The sequence below is a fragment of the Fringilla coelebs genome, assembly GCF_963513975.1.
Source record: "Fringilla coelebs genome assembly, chromosome: 5".
Classification (NCBI taxonomy): Eukaryota; Metazoa; Chordata; class Aves; order Passeriformes; family Fringillidae; genus Fringilla; species Fringilla coelebs.
This window is the reverse complement of record NC_140033.1, coordinates 50877142-50899988: the sequence shown is the minus strand read 5'-3', so window position 1 is coordinate 50899988 and position 22847 is coordinate 50877142. Positions and strand designations below refer to the sequence as shown.

General features: G+C 49.2%; 2 protein-coding genes across 3 annotated transcripts; both read right to left on the bottom strand.

Moving 5' to 3' along the window:
- Window positions 1-456: 456 nt before the first annotated feature.
- Window positions 457-8721, bottom strand: FOXRED2 (FAD dependent oxidoreductase domain containing 2; the record flags this gene model as incomplete). Its single annotated transcript, XM_084205718.1, is given in 9 exon segments — window positions 457-1456; window positions 2230-2400; window positions 3227-3468; window positions 3970-4135; window positions 4776-4942; window positions 5638-5907; window positions 6378-6629; window positions 8068-8684; window positions 8686-8721. Coding segments are annotated over 9 exon segments (2187 nt in total). The 3' UTR covers window positions 457-1190.
- Window positions 8722-9374: 653 nt separating this feature from the next.
- On the bottom strand, window positions 9375-16859 carry EIF3D (eukaryotic translation initiation factor 3 subunit D). Of its 2 annotated transcripts, none has more exons than XM_084205933.1 (15): window positions 16725-16859; window positions 16298-16431; window positions 16019-16064; window positions 15499-15635; window positions 15316-15401; window positions 14767-14839; window positions 14516-14631; window positions 14175-14307; window positions 13459-13606; window positions 13094-13224; window positions 12566-12651; window positions 12211-12340; window positions 11578-11720; window positions 10518-10798; window positions 9375-9527 (listed from the first exon to the last, which is right to left on the bottom strand). In XM_084205933.1, the coding sequence occupies exons 2-15, from the start codon at window positions 16418-16420 to the stop codon at window positions 9514-9516; spliced, it is 1647 nt and encodes a 548-aa protein (XP_084062059.1). In that variant the 5' UTR covers window positions 16421-16431; window positions 16725-16859; the 3' UTR covers window positions 9375-9513. The 2 variants fall into 2 exon arrangements, with proteins under 2 accessions (XP_084062059.1, XP_084062060.1); XM_084205934.1 differs by having other exon boundaries at window positions 14516-14628.
- Between the last annotated feature and the right edge of the window lie 5988 nt (window positions 16860-22847).

The window sequence follows — 22847 nt, the reverse complement described above, 5'->3', positions numbered from 1 at the left end:
ACTTATTCTGCTTCCCTGCCTCTCCAAGGAACTGAGGTTTTAGGGAAAACAGCAGCTGAATTCAAAGGACTGGGAGAGCTTTAGGTACATGTAAGGTACAGCCCCTCTCAGTTTGGAAGCAATAGCGTGCATTTTTCAAGAAGCTAGAGAGTTGGAAAACGCGTGGAGATAAAAGCCTGTTCCCTGTCATCCCTCCTCTATTTCCTAGAAATCACAGGGACATCATGAGGTCAAGCTCAAAACTGCTCTTGCTTTGCAACTCCAGGCCCATGGAAGGAGTTCACAGGGAGGTGATAGGCAAGCATATGTGGCTGACAAGGGGAGCAGTAAAGTGCAGACAACCTCCCTGTCAGTCCCTCTAAAATCTCAAGGTGACTGGAGGGGAATAAAACAGAGAAAGAGCATTTTAACAACATCAAACTTTCTTGATGGAACATAGTGCAAATAGGAGAAATATTGGTCATGCTTTATAAAAGGCTAACCTTCTAGGCTGCTTGGTGTGGGAGAAAAAAAGCCATGAGGACAGCAGACCCAAACTCTTTAAGTCTCTGTGTTCCAGGCATTCCAAGCAAGCTACTCATCTGTTGTGGAGGAAAGAGTCCCTTGTAGTGTTCTCTGGGAAATTATAAATTATCTGACCTATAGAATAACTAAAAAAAAAATCATCTTTCCCCACTCAAGCTACACAACTGCCCTAACTCAAATGCAGGAAAAATACCAGGAAGTTTGCCTGGAGTACCACTTCAGGATTCAATGCAGAAACAAATCTTCAAGTATACACAGTGTACAGCATCCAGGGACCAGAGAGCCATGGGCTGTGAGCAGGCCACCTTTGAAGGGGATGTGACATCTCAAGTTTCCCAGGCATTCCTGTGCTCCCTTCTGTGGCCTCTGTACGTCGCTGCAGATACTGGTCAGTGAGATACACACCAACACCATCTTCGGGCAACTCTGAACTCTGCAAGGACAACATGGGAACCTCAGCATCACTGGGTTTTGGTCCCTCAATCCTTCAGAGCATGTTGGTCCTCTTTGTAACAGCAAGATCTGAGCAGGTCTTTGGCAACTCACGATCAGTGGGAGGCATGGGGATGGAAAAGGGATGCTGGAAAGGGCAGAATCCTGCTGTGGATCTCTGTTACAGTACAGTCACAAGAGCACCTATAGATTTCAGTGTGGAGCAAGAAAGGTTAAAGCTCATCCTTGGCATTAACAAGATGCTGCAGAGGACGAACTGGTATCCCATGATCTCTCATCAAGTGCTCCTGTGACCCATGGTGGCTGTCAGGGGGTCTGTCACCCAAGAAGTCTGTGTGAGTGTAATCCTGGAGCAGCCCAGCCTGTACCGCGTGCTGCCGGAGCTCCTGGCTCCCCAGCAGTCCCTGCATTCGAATGTACCCCTGCTGGCAGGAGGGAGGCAGCTTCTGATGGGTGAAGGCAAACAGGAAACAGGACTCTGCAGGGGAAAGGATCAAAAATTAGAGTCAGCAGAGATACCCCGTAGGGAAATACTCCCATAAACTATCAGGGACTTGTTCAAAATAAAAGGCAGAAAGGATGAAGGAAGATGGCTGGAGTTTCCCACCCGCTACCCTTCCCTGGGGTCAGCACAGTAATTGATGTAATTCTGCAGAGCTCAGGAGATGCAGAGAGGGATCCCCAGTCTGCACACTGAGAGAAAAAGGAGCTGGATTTGAGCTTGCATTCATCTGGCATATTCTTTGTGCTACAAGATGGCTTCCCTCTGTGTGCCATAAGGGCTTCCTGCAGGAGGGTCCCACACCAGTGTTAAGACCAGGAACGAAGGCAGCAGAGGCTCTTCACCTCTCACATCACACCACTCCCATTTCCCATGGGAAAGCAATCCAATCACTGGTACATGAGATCTAGTACACAATGGCACAAAGAAATGTTCAGATAATGAAGACGAAAGGAAAGCTGCAGCTAGAAAAAGGATTGAACCCAACCTTATATGCCTTTCTCTAAATCTTGGCATGCCTGGGCCAGTCTTCTTCTAATGGTGACAAGAGCAAGGACTCTTTGGGAACATACACACGGAACAGCACTTTGTACCATCTGGTGAGTGCATTGAGGAAGTGTGACTGATGGTGAGACACAAGCAGCTCACCACAGGGAGATCTCAGCTATTTGCAGAAGAGATCACTCCTGTCACTCGTTCCTCACATTGCTCCTCCTCTTCCTGCCATTTTGACCGTGTGCACAAATTACCTGCAAAGAAATTGCGCAGGTCGGTGCTAAGGCAATTCTCCAAAAATCGCCTCAGCGGCAGGATGTGAGCATTCGGGGCTGTCCAGTCTGTCAGAAAGTCCTCCACAATGTGATGGATGGCATTTGGCCGGGGCAGAGGCCAGTCTGGGGGACGGAGTCTCATCTCACGCTCTGCCAAGAGAACATTAAGGGAGTCTCTTAGAAGCAAAATGGCATTAAAAAGAGCCTGGGGAGTGGAAAGCAGCTGTGACAGCTGTTTCCGCCTTTGTCCTGACCTTTTAATCCATTACTGTGATTTGCAATCCCCTCTGCTAGCTCTGTCCTCAACAGCCCTGCCACTGCACAGCTGCCCTCTGTCTCTGCCTGTAGCATTCTTGTCATGTCACTCCTGTTCCCCCTGGGCACGGACTGCCAGATGGGCTACGTTGTGTTTAATGCTGCTACCCATCATGCTTATTTCCGAGAAGGCAAGCTGGACCCTAACCCTTGGTTTCTGGAGATGAAGATTTCAACATACTCATTTCCCAAGGAAGTCTGCCCTGCTGCTGGATAGAACACTCCTCTTCAAATCCATGCCTTTGGCTGCCTCTGTGTCTGTGTGACCTCTCAGACCTGGGCCTGCCAGAGAGCAGCTTTTTCTTCGCAGCAAGATGGCCAAACAACAACACCCTCATCTGTCAGGTTCTGCAGAATTCACATAGGGTGCCAGCCAAAGGGAAGAACTGTTCCTCTTTTTGGGCATGGGGAAATTTCCAGCACACCTGTTTGTTCATGTTTTCAAATGTGAGGTCTCTGGTACAACCCCTCATCCCCAATATCGGTCTTACGGATGGAACTTTCTTGCCAACTCTCAGCTTCTTTTTCAGCTCATACAGTGGTGGGAGGTGTCTCACAGGAAGGGGGAATAGTGCTTTCAGGTACCAGCCCCACTCTGACTCTGATTTATCTTTATCCCTCTTTGTTTTGGTTGTGTCACACAATTAGCAGGAAAGCTCACCTGTTGGGAGGTGTTTGTAATAGTAAATCACAGGGTGTAAGAAGTTGGACTGCCAGGCATGCTGCGCCTCTCCCACAGCACGGTTGTAGTAGAAGACATCCTTGTCGGCCCCAGAGAAATTCCTCCCATACTCCATGATGATGACAAAGAGCCCATTGCGAGCCTTTCTTCCCGTCTGCATTTCAAGCTCGGCCAGGACTCCAATAGGGTACTCTTCCAGGTATTCAAATGCTGTGGCATTCCTGTGAATTGAAAACACACCATCGGAATTTTCCACCAGAGAAAGCCAGCTGGGATCCAACCCACCCTCAGCTGGTCAAGGCTAAAGCCAAAAAGTCATCAGATAGTAATTTTGTTTGGTCATTACAAATCTGAGCTGGACTTGATGCAGAGCTTATAAAGGCTGCAGATACTGTGACAAGACACCATTGTTTTCCTAGATTATGGGAATCTCTACAGTAGCACTGCTCAAAGTTTTTTCCTGGGGTCAGTAAAAGAGTACTACACCTCTAAGCCTAAAGGGAAGGTCTGGACCATTTCAGCCCTTTAAGAGGGAGAAACAGTCTGCACAGTTGAGCACCAGTTGCAGCAGTAGTGCAGGTTTGGGGTGGCTGCCTATGCGATGGTAACATCCTTAGGCAGGAACAGCACAATTGGTGTGGTGTCAACATGGGAGGGAATGGTAGAGAAACAGAAATGAAATTATGGAGCGCTGTGCTGGGAATAATTACTCACTCACTCACTCTCTCAGCAATATGATGTCAGCCAGGACACTGAACATCTGGTAGAGGCCTGAGGCCTCATTCACTCTCTTGATGATGGAATTGGTCAGCTGTGTAATAGGGTAGACTGTGGATGGCCAGGGGACACCATGGTGACGGTTTTCCAATAGGCGATGGACTGCCCGAGCTAAGATATGGAGAGAAACAAAGACAGCTTATTTAACAACACGAGCTAATGCTTTAAGAAATCCAATCTCTGTGCTGCAGCAGGACACAATAAACAACCGTTACAGCTCCTCTGTGCTCAGGATCTCCCACCCCAATAGCTGGTAACTGCAGTGGAGATGCCCTCGGAAAGCTGATGTGATGCGAAGTGGTGGGGGAGGGGGTGGGGGGTCCTTGGGGATATTTCATTACTTCTCAGCAGTCCTTTAATGATAAGGATGGGCAGACACACATAAAGAAGGAAATTCTCTCTACTGCCCACAGCTGCTGGGTTTTAACTCCACAGCACAGACCTCTCACCCACAGCCTGTCACAAGGCAGAGCATCTGGCAGGAAAAAATCTATTGTGTTACATAAATAACAGACAGTGCGCAAGAGAGATACAAGACAAAACAAAGACAGACAACCAAAAACTTCATATATGACCCCAAGTCACTTCTCCACCACTTCAGATGATGCAGCTGCAGCTTGACTGTGTTTTGTCCTTTTTATTGCCAGAACAAGACTAAGGGCAATCTCTTTCCAGCAGTAAGCTATGGATTGTTCTTTTGAAGGGAGGAATGATTTCCACCTCTGCCCTTTCTGTGCACCCCAGTACTCACTTGTATACCGGAATCCATGGATGAAGCCCCCAGCAGATTTCCTGAAGTCAACTGAATGGCTAGCAGTGCCAAGGACAAAGAGCCCCCGAGTGCCTCTAGACTCGTAGCTGGGTTTGATTTGAGGGTACTTCTTAATATTCCCTTTTCCTGGCATCATTCTCAGGGATCTGATATGCAAAGGAGAAGAGCTATCAGGAAGGACAGGAGTAGAAAATAAAAAGGGTTTCTGATACACATTATTTTGCAGCCACTGCAAGATTCTGCTTCATACCCCTGCTGCCTTCAGTGGCTTTTACTACTAAAATTAGGATCTTTGGAGGATAGGGGTGTTCATCTCAAGATAGCCCTGGACAAGGTCTAATTCTCAGCTGAGCCACTAACAATGAATTTTGCAAGACAGTGAAGTTAGCAGTATCATTTTCAACTGCAGGATGTACCAAGGTGGAATGAAGGTTGCATCCTCAGGGAATTTTTTTTTCCCTGACAAAACCTTCTTGTAGTGATCTGCACCTTTATCATCCTAATTCCAGAAAAAAAAACCAAACATTGCTAGCCTTGTCCTTGTGATCTGGCAGGTCAGGATGTTAAGTTCTAAAGGTACAAGCTTTTCTGTGTCACTCAGGTCTCACTGCTCCCATCGGCAAAGCATTAAAGCCTGTTGGTCAGAGGGCAGTGACACACATTCCCACTGGGACACAGCCTTACCTGCAGGATAAACAAAGGACTGTGCAGCACCAAGCAGCTCAGAGCACACAGAGGTCCAAACAATGCTGCCAGGAGAAGACCTGTTCTGCCCTTTCCTCCCTACTCAGGCCCTTCAGCCTAAATACCTTTTTTCATGGAGATCCTGGTTCTCCCTCACCTATTATAGATAGAGAAGTCAAACTTCCAGCCCAGGCAGCGGATGACACGGTCGTAAGGTGCACGGGTGGCAAAATTGTCCAGTTCATCCTGAGGGAGGGTGATGGAGTCAATGCCAGCACTGATGTTCCTGTTCTCCAAGTAGAACCTCAGTGTGATGTGTAGCTTTCCCTTTTTGTCCTTAACGATAGCCAGATCTTCCAGGTCGCCCTCCAGAAGCCCATCCAGAGATTTCAGCTGGTAGGTGTCCAGCAGGCCATTATTAATTGCTCTGTGGAAAATACAAGAATGTAAAGAAGGGAGGTTCTGTCTTAGCTACTGAAAATTGGATCACTCATCACGCATCCCAACTCCTCTTCAGTGTAAGGGTTATCCCCAGAGCCTCAGGGCTCACAGGAACAGCACAGGTAACAGCCTCGCTGTCCTTGCAGCATGTAGCCAACCTCCTAATTTTCCTCTGTAACTAGAAGCAAGGGAACAACTGAGAGCCAGTAGATTTTAAAGATTATAGTTTCCAAGAGGACATGTTTCTATTTTAGGTCCTAAAAAAGCTCTCACCAAGCCTCTGTGTTCAGCAACTGCAACCTGGATTGCTTTAAATCAAGGACCTATAGAAAGCCCTGTATTTCCCCTATGGCCCCCATGACCACACACCAGTCCATCCTGTCACCTGGGAAAGAGGTGATTCTCCTTGTTAATATTCCAGCTGTGTTAGGAACAGGAACAGGAGCAGTTCCTTACCTCAGATCCCCGACGTAGTGGGTGGCCCAAGAGAGGCGCACGCGGGACCGGCTCACCATGTGGATGAAATTTGTGACACCCAGGATGTTCTCCGCTGTCTCGAAGGCCGAGTTCCCTCGGCCCAAGATCAACACGGTTTGGCCAGTGAAGTCCTCTGGGTTGATGGACACAGTCTCGTAACCTTCAACATACTCTGAGCCAGGAAAGTTTACCACATTGGGAACCCACGTCCCAGCAGCAACCAACAAAGAGCTGCAAGAATAGGGATAGCACGTGGAAATGCAGGAATTTCAGGAAAGGGGCTCCATCTCCTCATTCCTTCCTCCTCCCTCCTCCCACTGTGGAAGGTCGCTGCAATGTGACCCCCACAGTGACACTGGACCAGCTGCACTGGCCATGGTTTCAAGAGAAACCTCTACCTAGCTTCAACTAATGACTTGCTCCTCTCTTCCCTATCCTCAGGACAACTAGGAACACTGTTATATATATAGCAACAGTCAGTGTGGGTGCTGTATATACGCATCTCCCTTGCCTGTTCATGAATGCAACTTCTACTCGTATGAACTCACTGACAGTATCACAGGTTGATTATATGTTGCATAAAAATGACTTGGATTTAAAATTTGAGTTGACATTTGGCAGAGCAGAAGTCATTTTTAAGACAGACAGGAAATAGTTTCGCTATTTTGAAGTGTAACTGCCAGTCATAAAAACAAGTTAGCAACATCACTAATTGTTAACACCAAAAATAACTACAGTGATCTTTTTATATCACTCCATAAGAGCTTCCAGTTGATTCTTGAGGAAGTTTTTGCGACTTAGATGGAAGCACCAGGCAGCTGAGGCAAGCAGCACTGCCTGCTGTCCCAGCTTTGCTTACACAGCATCCCGAGAGCAACTCGCTCGCAGTACGTGGGTGTCCGGGATTGCCTTCTGTCCCCTCGGAGCCTGCCAGCAGCACACCGGCAAGTGACAGCCAGCACGACCTGCTGTCGTAGAGCTGAGGCTCTCAGGAGAGGTGAGAAATATACTCCGTATGTTCACACGAGTAACTTCGAGGTTTTTTAGGAAAGGAGCTCAGCGGTGGTACGGGATACACACACGTAAATAGGACAGTGGAAGGGGAATTCAGCGACCAGCAGCCCTGAGGGTTATTTCTGACAGTCCTTGCCCTTCCCCCAAAAATTCCTCACTTTCTTCTGCTTCCTCCCGCCTGTTCCAGCTCTGTGCCAACCAAGGGCTTCACTTGTCTGGGACACACCCCTGAGCACATACGGGAAAACGGGAGCAAGATGTCACTGCACTGACTCAGTCCAGTTTGTAATAAAGGCAGTGTTGGCTGTGAGTACAACTGAGTTACTTTTTTCACAGACAGCAATTATCAAGTGATAAAACAAAAGTGACTTCAAGATTACTTATCAAGGACAGACGCTGCAGTGACGGCCATGGCAGCCAATTTGTGTCTGCCCTCCCAACCTCCTCAGCTGCCCAAAGCAAAACACTGCTCGTAAAACGCAATGCCTTCCCAGGAGGAGTTATTCCACCCATCCGCTTGCCAATCCCTAAAAAATGTTTTCCGCCCCTGATGGTTCTAAGAGGCTGTGAAATCTCCATCCTCGGATACTCACAGCTTTGCCCTCAACAGGGCAAAGCTGTGAGCTGCATGTCAAGCCCCAGGTTTGCCCATTACCTGCACTTGTAGTTCTTCCTGTCCTGGTCGGTCAGGAGAAAATAATGGCCGTTCCAGGCCTGCTCATTGTTCTCCAATGTCACATGGATGATGGCTGTGTTGTACTGAACCCGCAGCTTCAGCAGGGAAGCAAAGTCCTCCAGGTAACGCACCATCGTGTCAGCGTTGGGGAAGAAGTCGCGAGAGTAGCGTCGGAATAGCAGCCGCCGGTCGTGGCTGAGGAGCGAATTCCAGTCGTGGCGGAGGTTGAACTCGCTGTTGGACTTGCCCGTGTACTGCTTGTTGATGCTGATGAGTTTGCGGTGCCGAGGGTAGAGCGCGAAGAAGCTGCCGGGAGCATGGCTCCGCTCAAAGACGATGTAGTCCCGGCCGGCTTGCTGGAGGAAATAGGCCGCCTGCAAGCCCGCGGGGCCGGCCCCGATGACGCAGTAGTCGTGGTAGAGGAACGTGGCGCCGCACATCGCGCACAGGCTGCTGGCGTACAGGGCCAGTCCCAGGAGCGTCCCGCAGACCGCCGGGGCCATGGCGAGGCTGGCGCAGCCGACCCTGAAGGGAAGAGGACCGGGAGGCGTCACCCCAGGGGCTGCAGCTTCCCCACAGGAGACCACCGACCCCACCAGTCCTCGCCCACCGCCACCCAGAGCCGGCCGCCATGACGCCCCACACAGGGTGGGGTGTCGGAGCGGGGCCCTGCTCCCTGCCAGCCAATAGCAGCAGGGGTCCCGGGCCTTCCAGCCAATGGGTGCACAGTGGCCCCCGCCACACCATACAGGTGCCAAGGTGGGGCAGCACCTGCGGACTGCTGGTCGCGAGCGCCTCTGCGCCCCACCAGCCAATAGGGACGGGCGGCGCAAGCCCCCCAGCCAATGGGAGATGGGGTGCCCGGCGCTGCCCTCGCTCCCCCGCCAATACGGTCCCGGCCCTGATGCCCCCGCCCCCGCCCAACGGCGCACGAGGCGCAGCGCACGTGACGCGCGGGGCCGCCGCCGCCCGTCCGGAGCCGCACCTGCACCATGGAGCTCCCGCCGCTCCGCTCCTCCCGCTCCGCTCCCTCCTCCTTCCCGCGCCGCCCGGGCAGGGCGGGGCGGGCACGGCGCTACCTCCCGCCCGCTGCGGGGGCGAGCGAGGGGGGCGGCGCGCTCCACGCGTCACGTGACGCCGCCACCACCGCTTCCCGCCGCCGGCTCCATGGCGGCGGGCGCACCACGTGTCCGGGGGCGGGCGGCGCTTAAAGGGGCAGGCGCGGGACGGAACCGTGACCGCGGGGGACACCCGAACCAGGCACACACACACAAACAGCGCCGGCAGTCGGCAAAATCAACTTTATTCCGCCTTCCCCCCATTTATGATCGATGTGCAGCACAACCGGGGCAAAGGTACAGCCACAGCTCATCCCCGGACCGGGGCTGCCCAGGCACTGCAGCCCCTCAGTGCTGGTTGCAGGGTTCAGCTCTCTTCCTCTGAAAAAGAAGAGAAGCAGAAATTAAGTGAATGCAGCTGGGGGAAGAAAATCCCAGAATTAAACCCTTGCTGTCAAGAAAATGCCACAAGGAACACAAAAAAACCCAAGGCTGTCACTTTGGACGGCTTGTGACACCTCCTTGCCTCTGTCCAGCTTCCCAACAAACCTGCCCATCAGCCAAGACCACACACTCGTCATACACAATTTACATTCCTAAGCAAATTATGCAGCAACTCAACTAACATTTCCATAATAAAATCCAGAGCACCCAGGCTAAGCTTACAGCCTAAAAATAACCTGGGATATATCTTTCCTATGACAGAAGCAAGAGCTCTAGGATAAATGGTTTCCCTCTGTCAGTGGAGCATACACAGATGTCACATCAGACATGGTTTTAGGCAGCAAAGGGAAGGCAGCAGTTATCCACCAGGCACCGATCCTCCAAAACTCGCATCCAGACCAGCCAGTGATTGCTCAGCTTCAAGTCTCTTCAGAAAAGCTTCACCACGTTCCCTCAATTGCGCTCTGCCACCACGCATTTTAAATGTGTCACCTTATAGTCACTGCCATTTCTAAAACTGCAGTCAGAAAATATCCCAGTATCAACAGAAATTAGCACCCACCCACTGCTGCAGACCTTGGGGCTGCTGAATGAAGGGCTTCTTGGCAGGCTTCATTCTTCCAGACAGCGCTCTGGACCTGGGACCTCCCCCCAAACCCTGCTAAAACCAGTCCTCATCAAGTATCTGTACAAGAGGCACAACATCTGCATCTCCAACTCTGCACTCTTTTCTTCCAGCTGAGTACTCCCAATGTCACCCACACCTTTTCAACAGAGTCCCATCCTTGGGACCACACATTCCCCAGCCTCGTTCCTACTGCACTGGTCAGATCCAACCCTTTAGCTCTGGTCTTCATCATACATAACCCCGTTTCATCCAGACTAGAACATCACTTCAAAGCATAAAGCACCAAGTATGCTACAAACCTTCCTCTTCCTCTTCTTCCTCCTCATCCTCCTCATCTTCATCAGAGCTGAAGGTGCCATCAGGCAAACTGTAGATGCGGATCACCTGCTTGTTGGGGTCCTTGAGGATGAGGTACTTCCCCTCATCCAGCTTCATGCAAATGTCAATGACGCACCTCAGGATGCCCCAGGCATTCTCTATGCTCAGATTAATCTGGCTGGCAAATTCATTTGGCTTGAACTGCTGTGTGCCCAGGATCACGTGGCGGGCAGAATCCTTCACGTGGTAACGGGATACGTACCTAGGGGGGCAAGAAGAAACCAGAGTGGTATCAGATTACACCCAGACAGCAGAACACCAGCAAAAAAAGCAGCATGATCATTTTATTTTTGTTTTCTGGGCTAAAAAATCCTAATACTCCAACACTGAAAGCTAAGAGGATTTCTTGGCTACAAACTCTCAACCTGCAATGCACCTGGAAATCCCCAAATCGGATGGAGAGGTACAAAAAGATAAAGAAGAATTAGCCTCACAGATAAAATTAAGAAATAGCACGATTAGCTGGGAGCTTGGAATGAAAAAGATGGAAAAAGAATCAATTCTGTGTCTGCGGATGGAACTGAGGTTGCCGAACCACTAGAACTTTAATATTTAGCAAAAGCCTCTTGTCCATTACCTACAGTACTCAACTGATTTTAAGCTGACAGTTTAAAAAATGCTGTGGCCGTATCTCCCCCCACCACCTAATTTCTCAGTAACAGGGCACTGAGGATCTCAATCAGATTCCTGACAGGCACCACAATAACTGTATTTATTTCCCTTGTCGGTGACCACAGCAAAGAGGCTGAGAGCCCACACAGGCCACCTGTCCCTCACGTGTGGGGTCAGTCATAGCTGGATGCTGAGGGGAAGCAGCTTACACCAAGGCTGTTGCACTCACCACAAGCTTTCCTTTCTTGGTCACTCAAAAACTGGGTGATTTTACGATTACTCATTCTCTAAATGCTCACTAAGCCATACACCAAGTTTAATAATGGAAAATGCACTTTGAAGACATTTGGTGTGAACCACCCCCCTTACCCGAGTTTAAGATACTCTGATCCAGCCAGCAGTGCACAGCATGTCCAGCGGGCGAGCTTGTAGCTGTTGTTCTTCAGCTCCGTGGCAATGACAGCCCCTCTCTGAGAGTCCAGCTTCTGGCGCCAGTCCACCCCATTGCAATACTGAGAGGAGAATCAAAACCAGGGTCAGCCTGACAAGCCAGGAGCAGGCATCTCTTGAGCCACCTTGTCATCACATAGGAAAGCAGTCTACCCTACAGTCTACCCTACAGTACCACAAGGGAGTGTGAACTGCAGACTACAGAGTATGCTCTTGCACCAGGAAGGGAGAAATGCAAACAGCTGAGATTGCTCAACATTTGCGGCACTGGTTAGAAGGGGTAGTTAGTGAGGAAAGAATTCTAAAGAGAACCGTAAGAACAGACTGGCTACTGCACTGAACACCCAGGGAGATAAGAGGGCTCAAGCCAGCTACCTCACATTTAGGGGAGAATCTCAACAGCATTGCTTGTCCACCAAAGTTATACTCCTTAGTGGAATGTAACACCCAGGGGACACCGCCAGATGTTTGTCTCATCTTCCCTGCTGTACCTGGCATGTCAGGCAGCAGTGAAGCAGTTAGAGCTAGCTTGGGGATCCTGTTCTTCCTCACCCTCGAATCCCACTCGTTCAGTGTTTTGATGTTGATGAATGACACTTCTCCATTAGCTCCTGTCATCACTCCATCATGCTCACAGCGGACAATGAGATCTATATCATCTCCCAGCTTCCACCTTCGGTACCTGCCAATAAACAATCCAGCTGGTTATTTCTGACCTTTATATTCAGACCTTTGTTCTCTTCCAGATCCACAGAAGCATTCAGCAAAATCCTTTCCTCCTCTATCTTTTCACTGTGAGGTCATCCATGAATCCCTCTAAAGGTAAAGCTTCTATCAATAACACTCCCAACCTGTTTTGCCTCCGTATCACACTGACAAAACCTGGGCATCAGAAATATCAACTTACCTGTATGCAACAGAGGCTACTTCATTTTTATCCATGTCATCCTCCACAAAGGGGTTTGGGTTGGGAAACTTGTACTTCTCCTTTCCCTGCAGATGACAACAGCAGAACATGTTAAGAGACAGCTTTCCTCTATTGGAAAAGTATTCTTTTACAGCAATAGTAGCTGATTTCCCTTATGTCGAGAAACACCAAAACATTGAGACAGCTGATGAAAGCCTCATGCTCACATTAGTCACAGCACTATAAGCAGTACTTGTACTGGCACTTAGGCTTCATTAAGTGTACTGAGAACCCTGTCTACATCAATGGGAGTAGGATGATTTCTCTGTGAAATCAAGGTGAAAACCTTCCTACAACAAAGTCACACTGTTCACCAGAAATAATCCCACCTCTTTCAAAACTGAAAGACCACCGGTATAACACAACTGTCATTTAAAATACTTCTGGGCTGTATTAAAGCAGCCTTAATGAAGTGTCCTCTTGAGACTCTGGAACACAGACCCACTACTCATCACAGTTCCACCGTACCATCCTCAGACACTGCTGGGAGAAGTTATGGTTGATGTAAGTAGCTTCCATGGCCAGGTTGCGTGGAGAATTAAAAGAGTTGCCCTCTTCCTGTGGTGGCTCATTGGCTGTTTCACTCACTGTCAGGAGGTCTGGGAAGAAAACCAGATGCAAATGGTAATACCTGGGGGAGTAACTATGTCAGCTTTAGTAAATTTCTAGCCCCACATCAGAGCACATCAATACTGAAGTTCCCCCCACAGCTATCACACATACTGCAGTAATAAGCTTGTTCAGGGGGCTCAGTGTGGACACCCAAATAAGCATGAGGAAAATAAGACCCTATAGCTGCTGCAACAGAAATTCCTTTCAGGACTTTTCCTCACCGAAATCTGAGTTGTCCCTCTTGTCAAAGAAAAGCTTGGATCCAACTCTCTGGACAATGATGTCCCAGGAATAGACAGAACGAGTGCAGCTCATCAGTGTGGCCAGGATGGCATCCGTGGCAAACACATTCCCTTGTGTCTTGGCCAGCTGTGAATACAGGAGGAGGAGAAAACTGTTTCAGCAATAAAAACAGATACCCCTTCCCTAGGTAGGACAAGAAGCGCTAGCAAACCAGATCACTGATTTCTTCTGCAGTTCTGACTGAGAAAGCTGTACTGGTGAGTACCCCACTGACTGCCAGACAAAGAGTAAGGTACTACCCAGCAATCCTGCCCCACCCTCACCCACACAAGGGGAAGGTAAGAAACTACTACAAAATGTTAATTCTGTTGGAAAATGCACAGCTTCTCACTGCAAATCAAGTCAAAAGAGAGAAATGTCTCAGCCTTCCTCACCTCCAAAAGCAAGGCCCAAGGATCATATATCTCTGACATAAATTTTCTTCCCAACACAGCTCAAGTACGGGTCTGCTTGCCCTTCCAGAACTGGAGCTTTTCCTGGGCCACTGTTCCTACCTCTGCATTAATCTAGCTCTGCCTTCCACCTAAGAAAAATAGTGATACCAGCTAATGCTTCTTGCTTTTGCCCTTTGGTCTGACAGCGACAAGTGGACTCCAACTACAGCCCAAACTGAGTTTCACAAACTGGTGGGTACCTTTCGGATAACTGGGTCATCCGTAGTGGTGACAGTATGGAAGATGCGCTTAATGCTCCTCAGGAGCTTCTCGTTCCTTGTTGTAATGCGGTCGAAGGCTTTGTCATAGTACTCTAGGGCTCCACAGCACTCTCTGCAAAGATAAGAGGACCATCTGGATACCCCTCTTACAGATAACACCCCCCACGAACTGCACAGGGCCTGCTGGGTGTTCCATTACCTCCCCTTGGTTTTGGTACTTCAATGAGAACATTGGGACCAGGCAGGAGACCCTTGAGCTCCCGCTTTCCAAAAATCCGGTCACTTCATGGAGCAAGCAAAGGGCTGTCTTAGGAACTCACATGTCCTGTGGCTCTGACACCTCCAGATAGCGCATTTTCATCAGACGAGGGAAATCCATCTCCTCCTTCACCTCCCAGTCGCTGCGAACTTCAACAGAGGAGTCACGAGGTTTCTGCTGTGCGGCCAGAGGGGGGACAAGTACAGAGAGAAATGGAGACACATCAGGATTTGTGCAAGAGGAGCTGCCCTGTGAGTGCAGCCACAGAAACCTAACCATCACAGGGGGCACAATGCTCATCAGTTTGTCTACCTGTGATTTCTGGTCCCACTTCTGCCTCACTCCAAACTGCTTCTGAAACTTCTTCTGTAGGCGCAAACGATCTCTAAAATGACAAATGTGAGAAAAGCCGTGATTCCTATATGCCACAACCACTCCTCCACTTCCAAACTACTACCAGAGGAGCACTGCTTTCAGACACCGAGCTGCTGAAACATTTGTTGAGCCATCTGTCGATCAAGACGCCCAAGGCATTAAAAAGTCTGTTCCTTGCTCTAAGCAGCTCTTCCTATAGTTTTACCTGAAGTCTGAAATGCAGTTTGCAGAAAGGATATTCTCTCTTTAGAATGTCACCGTTACTTCCTAAACACAACTAAAAAATTCTCCTAAATTATTAGGTAGCCATTTGAAATCCATGCTTTTAAGTACTACTGACACCAGAAGAACACTGTACTCAAAACATCCCGAAATTCTTTGCTGACTGTTTGCTCCAGCAGACTCTGTTATTGCAAGCTTGCAAATTCATCAACAGTACATTCACACTCCAACCCGAGCTCGGTATGCTCGTCTCTGCAGCCTCACCTCTCCTTCTGCTTGGCACTCTTTGGCAGCGTCTGCATGCTGAACTGCAGCATGTTCCGACGGTCCTTGTCTCTCCGAAGGTTCCTCTGCAGAAATGATGGAAAGAAAAAGGAACAGGTTTCAACTGGGAAGAATCCTGTGCTGCCGAAGCTCCCCTCTGATCCCGTCTCAGGGACACGCTACCTGAGCAAACCTCATGCGGTTCCTCTGGTACGCTGTTTTCTGCGTCCGGGCCGTGTCCACCAGCTGGAAGCTGGTCTCATCCTCCTCGTGGAAATAGGCATATTGGCTTCCACCACCAAACTGGGACGAGTACTTGTCTGGAAAAAAAACAAAGCAGCTCAGCACCAAGGTCCTAAGAAAAAACCCTGATGCTTTGCCTCTTTCTCCCCCCAGCTTCTTTCACCTAAGTCTGATATCTAAACTGGGATGCCTGCCTTACACCTGCATGTCTACTCCCCCTCCACACCTGCCTTACGAGCCCGGGTAGTAAGGCAGTACAAAAACCCAGAGTAAGCCCCAAGGACAGGGAGAGCCCCACAGAGCTCTCCCAAGGGTAAAACAAGCTTCCTAAAGTAAGCTGCTGTCTTGCTGAGGTGTGCAGGTAATTACAGGGTGGGTATGAGACATGAAAGCAGGAATGACGCTTGGAAGGAAGCTTGCAGAAAAGAAACCCCAGGAACAGCCAGCAGCCCACACATACTTGTGTATCTTTTATCCTGGTACGTGGCTCCTGTCCAATCGGCCACCTAAGAACGAGCATAAACAGTTAAAAGTAAGAATTAACACAACATATGCTCCAGGTCTAATACTTTTGACTCCCACCTGGGCCCGCCAGCCCGGCTAGGTGTTCACAGTGTGTCAGGACGCACTGCCAAGGGTGCCAGAGGGGCAGCCAGGGTAACAAAAGCGAACACGGGAGGCAGCGTGCAGGGGGGCCCAGAAGGGCCCCAGAGCTCAGGGCCCAGCACGGCACAGGTACCTTGCCCAGGCGGTCTCCTTTGCTGAAGGGCTGGTACGGCATGTCCTTGAACTGCTCGGGCACAGCACACGGGCCCCAGCCGGAAGGGTTGTCCTGGATCACGGGTGCCACAAACTTCGCCATTTTTTAATTTTCTAAAGGTGAAAAAATGAAAAAACTCTCAGACCCTCAGCTGCCGCACGGTGTGGCACCGAGACCTGAGGCCTTGCTTCTGCACAAGCCAGCGCCAAGAGAAGGCGCCTCCGCCAACGAGGCCCGGGGAGGAAGGAAGGGTCCCGGTGGGCGCTGCGTGTGCCGGGGAGGGGCGGGGACGCGGCCCCACCGGAACCGGCGGGGCGGGGCGGGGCTGGGGGGGGGTCTTGGTACACGCGGGAGGTGCCGGCGCGGCAGGAGAGCGGCTCCGGTGCGACTCCAGCGCTTCCCTCACCTGCGCGGCTCCGGCGCGGCCCCGATGGCGATGGATCCAGCGGCGGATCCGGGAGCGGCTCCGGCGGCGGCGGCGGCGGGCGGGGAAAGGGCCGCGCGCAGCCCCGGCGCGCCCTTCGCGTCAGCGCCGCGCGACGGCAGCGCCCTGTCGTAAAAGCAGAAAACCGCCAACCCCCGGAAAAGCGAGCAACCAGCGCGGCTGCCGTAAAGCGGAAGCGTTGTCGCAAAATGTCAACTATTAAAAAAAAAATTTAAGAGAAGATGTTCATTGATGTTTGATCTTTGTGTATTTTCAGGTCTGATTAACAAGTTTAATCTGTGAAAGAGGAGCTAACAAACAAGCTCCAAGTGATGTCCAGATGTTAGAAAGACAAATTACTTGACAGTAGAACTGCCTTGTTAAGGTTAGGGATCAACGTTTTTCAGTGACCTCAGGAGAGGTCGGCAAAGCTTGGGAAGAGGGATGTACCACAGATAGTGGACACAAAGAATCCAGAATTTACAAGCCACAAAGACATTTGGCAGAACCCCCAAGGTAAGGAAGAAACTAATAAAGACAGCTCAGCAACTGTGCTGAATCAGCTCCAACAGAGTAAAAGGTAATTCTGGCAGGGGGAGATCATGGCCACTGACCCAAGAAACCACCGACTGGAAAGGAGAGAGGGACTGAGCGTGCAGACTAATTAGCACGAGCAGGGAGAGGTCCATTAGCCAATAGAAGACAGAATACTAATTAAAAAGAGAATTAGGTAATTTTTAGCCAAGGAACATTAGTGGCTTTGTTTGGTGAAATGTATAAATAGCAAAAAGCTTTGGTAGCCATGCTGGCTTTGTGGATTTGCCAGCCGGCACCCCTTTCTGTGCAGAACTGTAAATAAATCAAATACCTGGATTATATGTGTGGATTGGCCTCTTGCACACTGAGTGAGAGAACCTGCTTTGGGACAACACTGTCATTTACTGAAATTGCATTCCTGCTTAATCGCCACTTAATAGAGAAAAAATATGCAGGAGTGGAAGGAGAGTGATGTTAAGGATAGTGTAAGTTTGGCCTGTTGATTAAAATGCTTGAGTTTGGCTTTTAAGTGTAAAAGCAGGGGGTGATGTGTGACAAAAGCCATTCACTTTGTACCCAGATGTCATAAAGAGGAGGAAAACTTGGCTTTCTGCGTGTGCTCAGCAGAGCACAGCAGCTCAGACAATGGTGAGGTCAGAAACATCTCCAGTGCTAATGATGGCTAAACTTCCTGGAACTTTGGAGCTTCTCTTGGCAGAGGTGTTTAGCCCTATGGTAGGCAAATGCCTGTTGGGAGTGGTTTTGGTGTCAATGACTTGCCTTTTGTTTGGTTTGGTTTTTTGTTGGTTTTTGTTTGTTTGTTTTTGTTTTCTTTTCTTTTCCCTTTAGAAAAACTTGAGTTCAACTTAATTTACAAATCATGTATTCAAAAATATTGATCCTCAGCTTAGTCAAATACAGATTTCAACCATTAATGTGCAGTTCCCATCTGGTAAAGTTTGCTGTACATACATGTGATTGAGTTACTGTGAGGTCTGGTTGGTAAATTCCTGTTTTCCCAGATAAAAATGGAGATAGAGGTTAAGAGATGACTTTGATAGAGAACAGACTTACAGGACTCTGGACAAGAAATATGTCAATAAAGTCACATGCTGGGACAGGAAACGTGACTTAATGGTGTGCCTCTTCATTTTCTCACCCACACAACTTCTTAAAATAAAAATGTCTTCCAAACTTTGTAATCATGCTGTGAAAAATCAGATACTTTTCAGGCTGTAGTTGTATGATCATTCAACCAACATTTTGTTTTTAGAGGGTGTTACAAAAACCTCTTGACTTTGAGAGTTAAAGATGGGTGAAGAATGGGAATTGCAGTTGCCCTTGCTGTGTTCACAGTGTGATATTTGAGCTTTCCCATAGTCCCTGATGGCTTCCCTGACCTGCTGGAAGGCAGACCTAGGGCTGGAAGTTGGATTCAGCCCTACAGCCTCTCTGGGAGACCATGAACCAGTGATTTAATACAGCAGTGCCTTGGGTCCCTGTCTCTGTAATTGGGTTAGTATTTCTTCTCAGGGAATGAGGACAATAAATCATTAAATCCCAAATGTTCTCATGCCAGAGTGATTGAAATTTTCTCTACCCCTAAAAAGAGCAGGATCTGGTTTACAAATCTCTTCAGCTCACAGGCTAAAAAGCTCTTTAGAGAATTTTACTGAGTATCTTTTACCTAGGAAGAGTCTAGATCAATATTTTCCAGGCAGAGAGGTTGTGCATTTTCTTCTTTATTTTCCACTTGTGATTCCTCCTCGAGAAAGAACCGAAGCTGCAGCGGTCTTTGCTTTGACAAGACACCCTGCCATTAATCAGAAGTGGGATTATTAAAGTGCCTCTTCCTGCTAGCAAAAAAAAAAAAAAAAAAAAAAAATCCACTTACAGAAATGCAGTTTATAAAATACAATTTGTAACTGTCTCACCTAAACAGCCTTTTTGGAGACAAACATTAGAGCTGGAGCTGCCTCCCTTGTCGCTTGCAGTGGCTCAGTGGGATGCCAGCTCCACAGTGCCTGTCCCTCGTCCCCCCAAGCTGGACAATGGGCTTTGTGGGCTCAGAGGGACTCGGCTTAGGAGGGGGTGGGGGAAAGAGGAAGAAGTTCCAAAGAGAGAAACAGATTTAGGAATGAACAAATGAGGAGAAATAGACTGATAAAACAAAATCCTGTGCTTTCCACCATTTCTTCTTCATTCCCGAGCCTGCATGAGGTGCATGCAAGAGAATGTAGTGCTGCTGCTGTCTACCAGAGATGGCAGATCATGTGCACCTTGGTCTCAGCCCATCAGAGTTCTTTTTCTGGTGGCACAGTTGGATATAGGTGTGGGTTGGAGGAGATGGGATGCGTAAGGAGTGACTGGTTTCACTGGGATAAACGCTCCCCTGGGCATGAATCTAACCTCCCATTTTCTTAGCAAGGAGAAGAAGAGTTCTATGAAAAAAAGAATCCAGTCTTAAGCAGGGGAGATTTTCTATCACATTTAGAATCATAGAGTGTTAAGGGTTGGAAGGAACCTTAAAGATCTTTTAGTCCCAACCACCCTTGCCATGGGCAGGTATTGGAATAATATTCCAATATTACCGGATAGCACGTGTCTGGGCTTGTCCAGCCCTCGCTGCTCGGCCAAAGGCAGCTGCTGTGATTTTTCACCACAGAGATCCCTCTGGCTAGTTAGGAGTTGCAGCTGGACACTGAGAGCAAGTCCAGGCTGGTAGAAACTCAGCTTTACCTCGGTGAAAGTCCTTAGGCTAGGTGAAGAACGAAAGGAGTGGATTCTACCGCAGGGTTTAATCCAGAGCTTTATTCCAAGGTCTCCGAATATGGTAACAGCTACAGTAGAATCCGGCCGCATGGTCTCCAGGTCTTTTTAAGCTCAGAGGGAGGGGGAGGGGAGAGGATAGGTGAGCTACCAACCAGGTGGGAGAGGGCGAGTCTCAGGGGACAATGACACTTGGACAGGCCAATGGCCCAGGGCTGAGAGGCATCTTTTGAACTTCTACCAATCACACGGCGCCCTTGCTGGACTGTTAAGTTTGATGGACATCACTTAGGAAGAGAAAGGGGGAGGGGAACAGGAAAGCTATACCTGGGAAAGGACTGGGAGTCTGAATGGGAGATTGCAACACACTACAACAGGCAGGGACACCTCCCACTAGACCAGGTTGCCCAAGGCCTTATCCAACCTGGCCTTGAAGTCTGCCAGGGTTGAGGCATCCACAACTTCACCAAGCAACCTGTTCCAATGGCTTGGTCACCCTTACAGTAAACAATTTCTTTCTAAAACCCAGCCTGAATTTCCCTCTTTCAATTTGTGGCCATTAGTCCTTGTCCTATCAGTACAGCTCCTGGTGAAGAGTCCCTCTCTGGCTTCCTGGTAGTCCCTCTTCAGATACTGGAAGGTTGCTATGAGATCTCCATGAGACCTTCTCTTCTCCAGGGTGAACAGAACCAACTTTCTCTTCCTATCTCAGGTCACATTTACTAGGAGAGGGAACAGGTCTGTCTCGCTTCCCACTTCACATGAGGCACTGCGCCTCCTGTGTCCTGCTGGGGCCCCGCAGCTCCGTGTGCTTCTGCCTCTGTCCTGCTGACCCCACACTCTGCTGCTGCTGCTGCAAACAGTTCCCCTCCTGGCCTCTGGTTTTCATGAAAGGCACGTGAAATACGTTGCTTCCTGGAAAAATACTCCAAATACACTTGCCTTGCAATCATTTGATCCTTGATCCATAATTTCAGTTCATCAGTTAATTAATCATTTAATCAGTTAATAAGACTAATCACTCTTCCCTGGAAGACGCTCATGAGAACAGCCAGGATAAATTGCTCCCATCTGTTTCTCTGTTCTTCTCTCCCACTTCTCTGGCTTTGGGCTCTGTGCTAGTGTTAGCAGGCCCATAAAAGAGGGGCTCATTCTAGCACCTTAGATGTTTCAGTCCAAAACCTTCTCTGCCCTCCATCTCCTCTGCAGTTTGGTGCTCGCTGGAGAGCTGTAACCCCATGAGCTGGCGCTGCATTGAGCAGCCTCCTCCTGCTGGGAGAGGATAATACGCAGCTCAGGCTGAGTTACCGGGGGCTTGCCAGGTTTAAGTGAAGGAGAGCATGCCCAAGCACCCAACCTGTTAGGGGCCTTTCCTAGAAAATAGATCACCTCTGCCTTGAAATCTTTGGAAAGCCTTAAGATGGGTTGCTTTCCAGCTTGTATGATGGTACTTCCGATCAAAGAGGCAGCTGAGGATTGGAAGACTAATGTTCACATTAAAACACCATTCTTCAGTAGTTCTTTTTCTCATTCTTATAAGAAATGCATCAAAAATGGAAAGTTGGGTTCCTTTTCCTCACTAAAGACCAAACACACACCGTATGCCTGTGCCATATGCTTAGTCTCCACTGCCCTGTGCTTCTTGACAAACCCAGAAACCAAGGGAAATAGTCTTCAGCCTTAACACCTTCCCACTGTGGGGAACCCTGATGTTCACACACACCTCCTCAGGTCAGATTCCTCTTCCGCAGTCATTGTCATCATCTTTAAAGCAGTAAAACTTACTGCTGGCTCCAGGGCTTTTGTTGTAACCAATTTTGGCTGTGTATGAACTGGCTCATGCCCTGGATCGATGTTCATAGGCTGGGAAGCCTTCCTTCCTTCCCTGGCCCTCCCCTTTGCATGCCATCTTTTCCATGGCACTTTTATCTGCCTCTTCAGTCTGCTGTTCTCTCAGGCCAGGTGATTTGCTGCAATGCTTGTCCTCCTTTCCAAGAGCTTCATTGCTCTCACTGTTGCCCTGGTTGCTGAACTGTAAACATGTCCTCTCGTGTGGTGGTTACTCACCAGCTTTATCAAGGAAATTCTTGGTTGGATTTCCAGGAAAATTCTTGATTGGATTTCAGGAACCCTGGAAAAATGGCCATGAAACAGAGTTACTGTGTATGTGCAGTGAATCTGATTTTTAACTTGCTGCCTGTGCAATCTGGTGGGGCTGGGAGCAGGTGGCACCTGGCAGATTTGCTGTGTGTGTTCAGACCAACCCTGGTTGTCCAGTGAGGTCCACACAAGGAATGTGCTGAGTTTATTGTTCTTGGTAGCAGATAGTGCTTTCACTGTAAGGCTTTTCGCCTCTTCCTCCTCCTGCTGTGCTGAGCTCTCCCTGGCTGCTGGGCTGGATTGTCTTGTCCTCACAGACAGAAACTGAGCAAGGACTGACTTACCCTTCTTAAACCACACTGCTTCTGTAGGCTGGGCTCAGAGCCTGACCTTGCTCTGTCTGCTCCTTCCATGCTACCAGGAAAACTCACAAAATGTTGTGTATCCTTTCTGTGAATTAGTGCTCTCTCTTGCCTGGTTTTTACTATTTTTGCCACCAGTGTCAGACCTCTCCCAAAGTTTCTGTAGCTTTGACCACCAGGGTCTGGACCACATGAATTGCTGGAGAGGCAGTGTGTGTGTCATGCTGCATCCTCACCCTTGGCTGCTGAGCACTGCCCTTTCCAGAGCTGCAGAAGGAGCCCAAGGCCCTCTGCCTCCCCTCAAACTGTCAGCAAGATTGTCTCCTTTGATCTGCAC

What these genes read in the sequence shown, in the direction of transcription:
- EIF3D (XM_084205933.1), bottom strand. Translation starts at nt 16,420, where the DNA reads ATGGCGAAGTTTGTGGCACCCGTGATCCAGGACAACCCTTCCGGCTGG. An exon ending in AAGGAGACCGCCTGGGCAAG is followed by an intron (nt 16,065 to 16,297) that starts GTACCTGTGCCG and finishes GCTCGTTCTTAG; the next exon opens with GTGGCCGATTGGACAGGAGC. An exon ending in TCAGAGTATCTTAAACTCGG is followed by an intron (nt 10,799 to 11,577) that starts GTAAGGGGGGTG and finishes TTGCCCCCCTAG; the next exon opens with GTACGTATCCCGTTACCACG.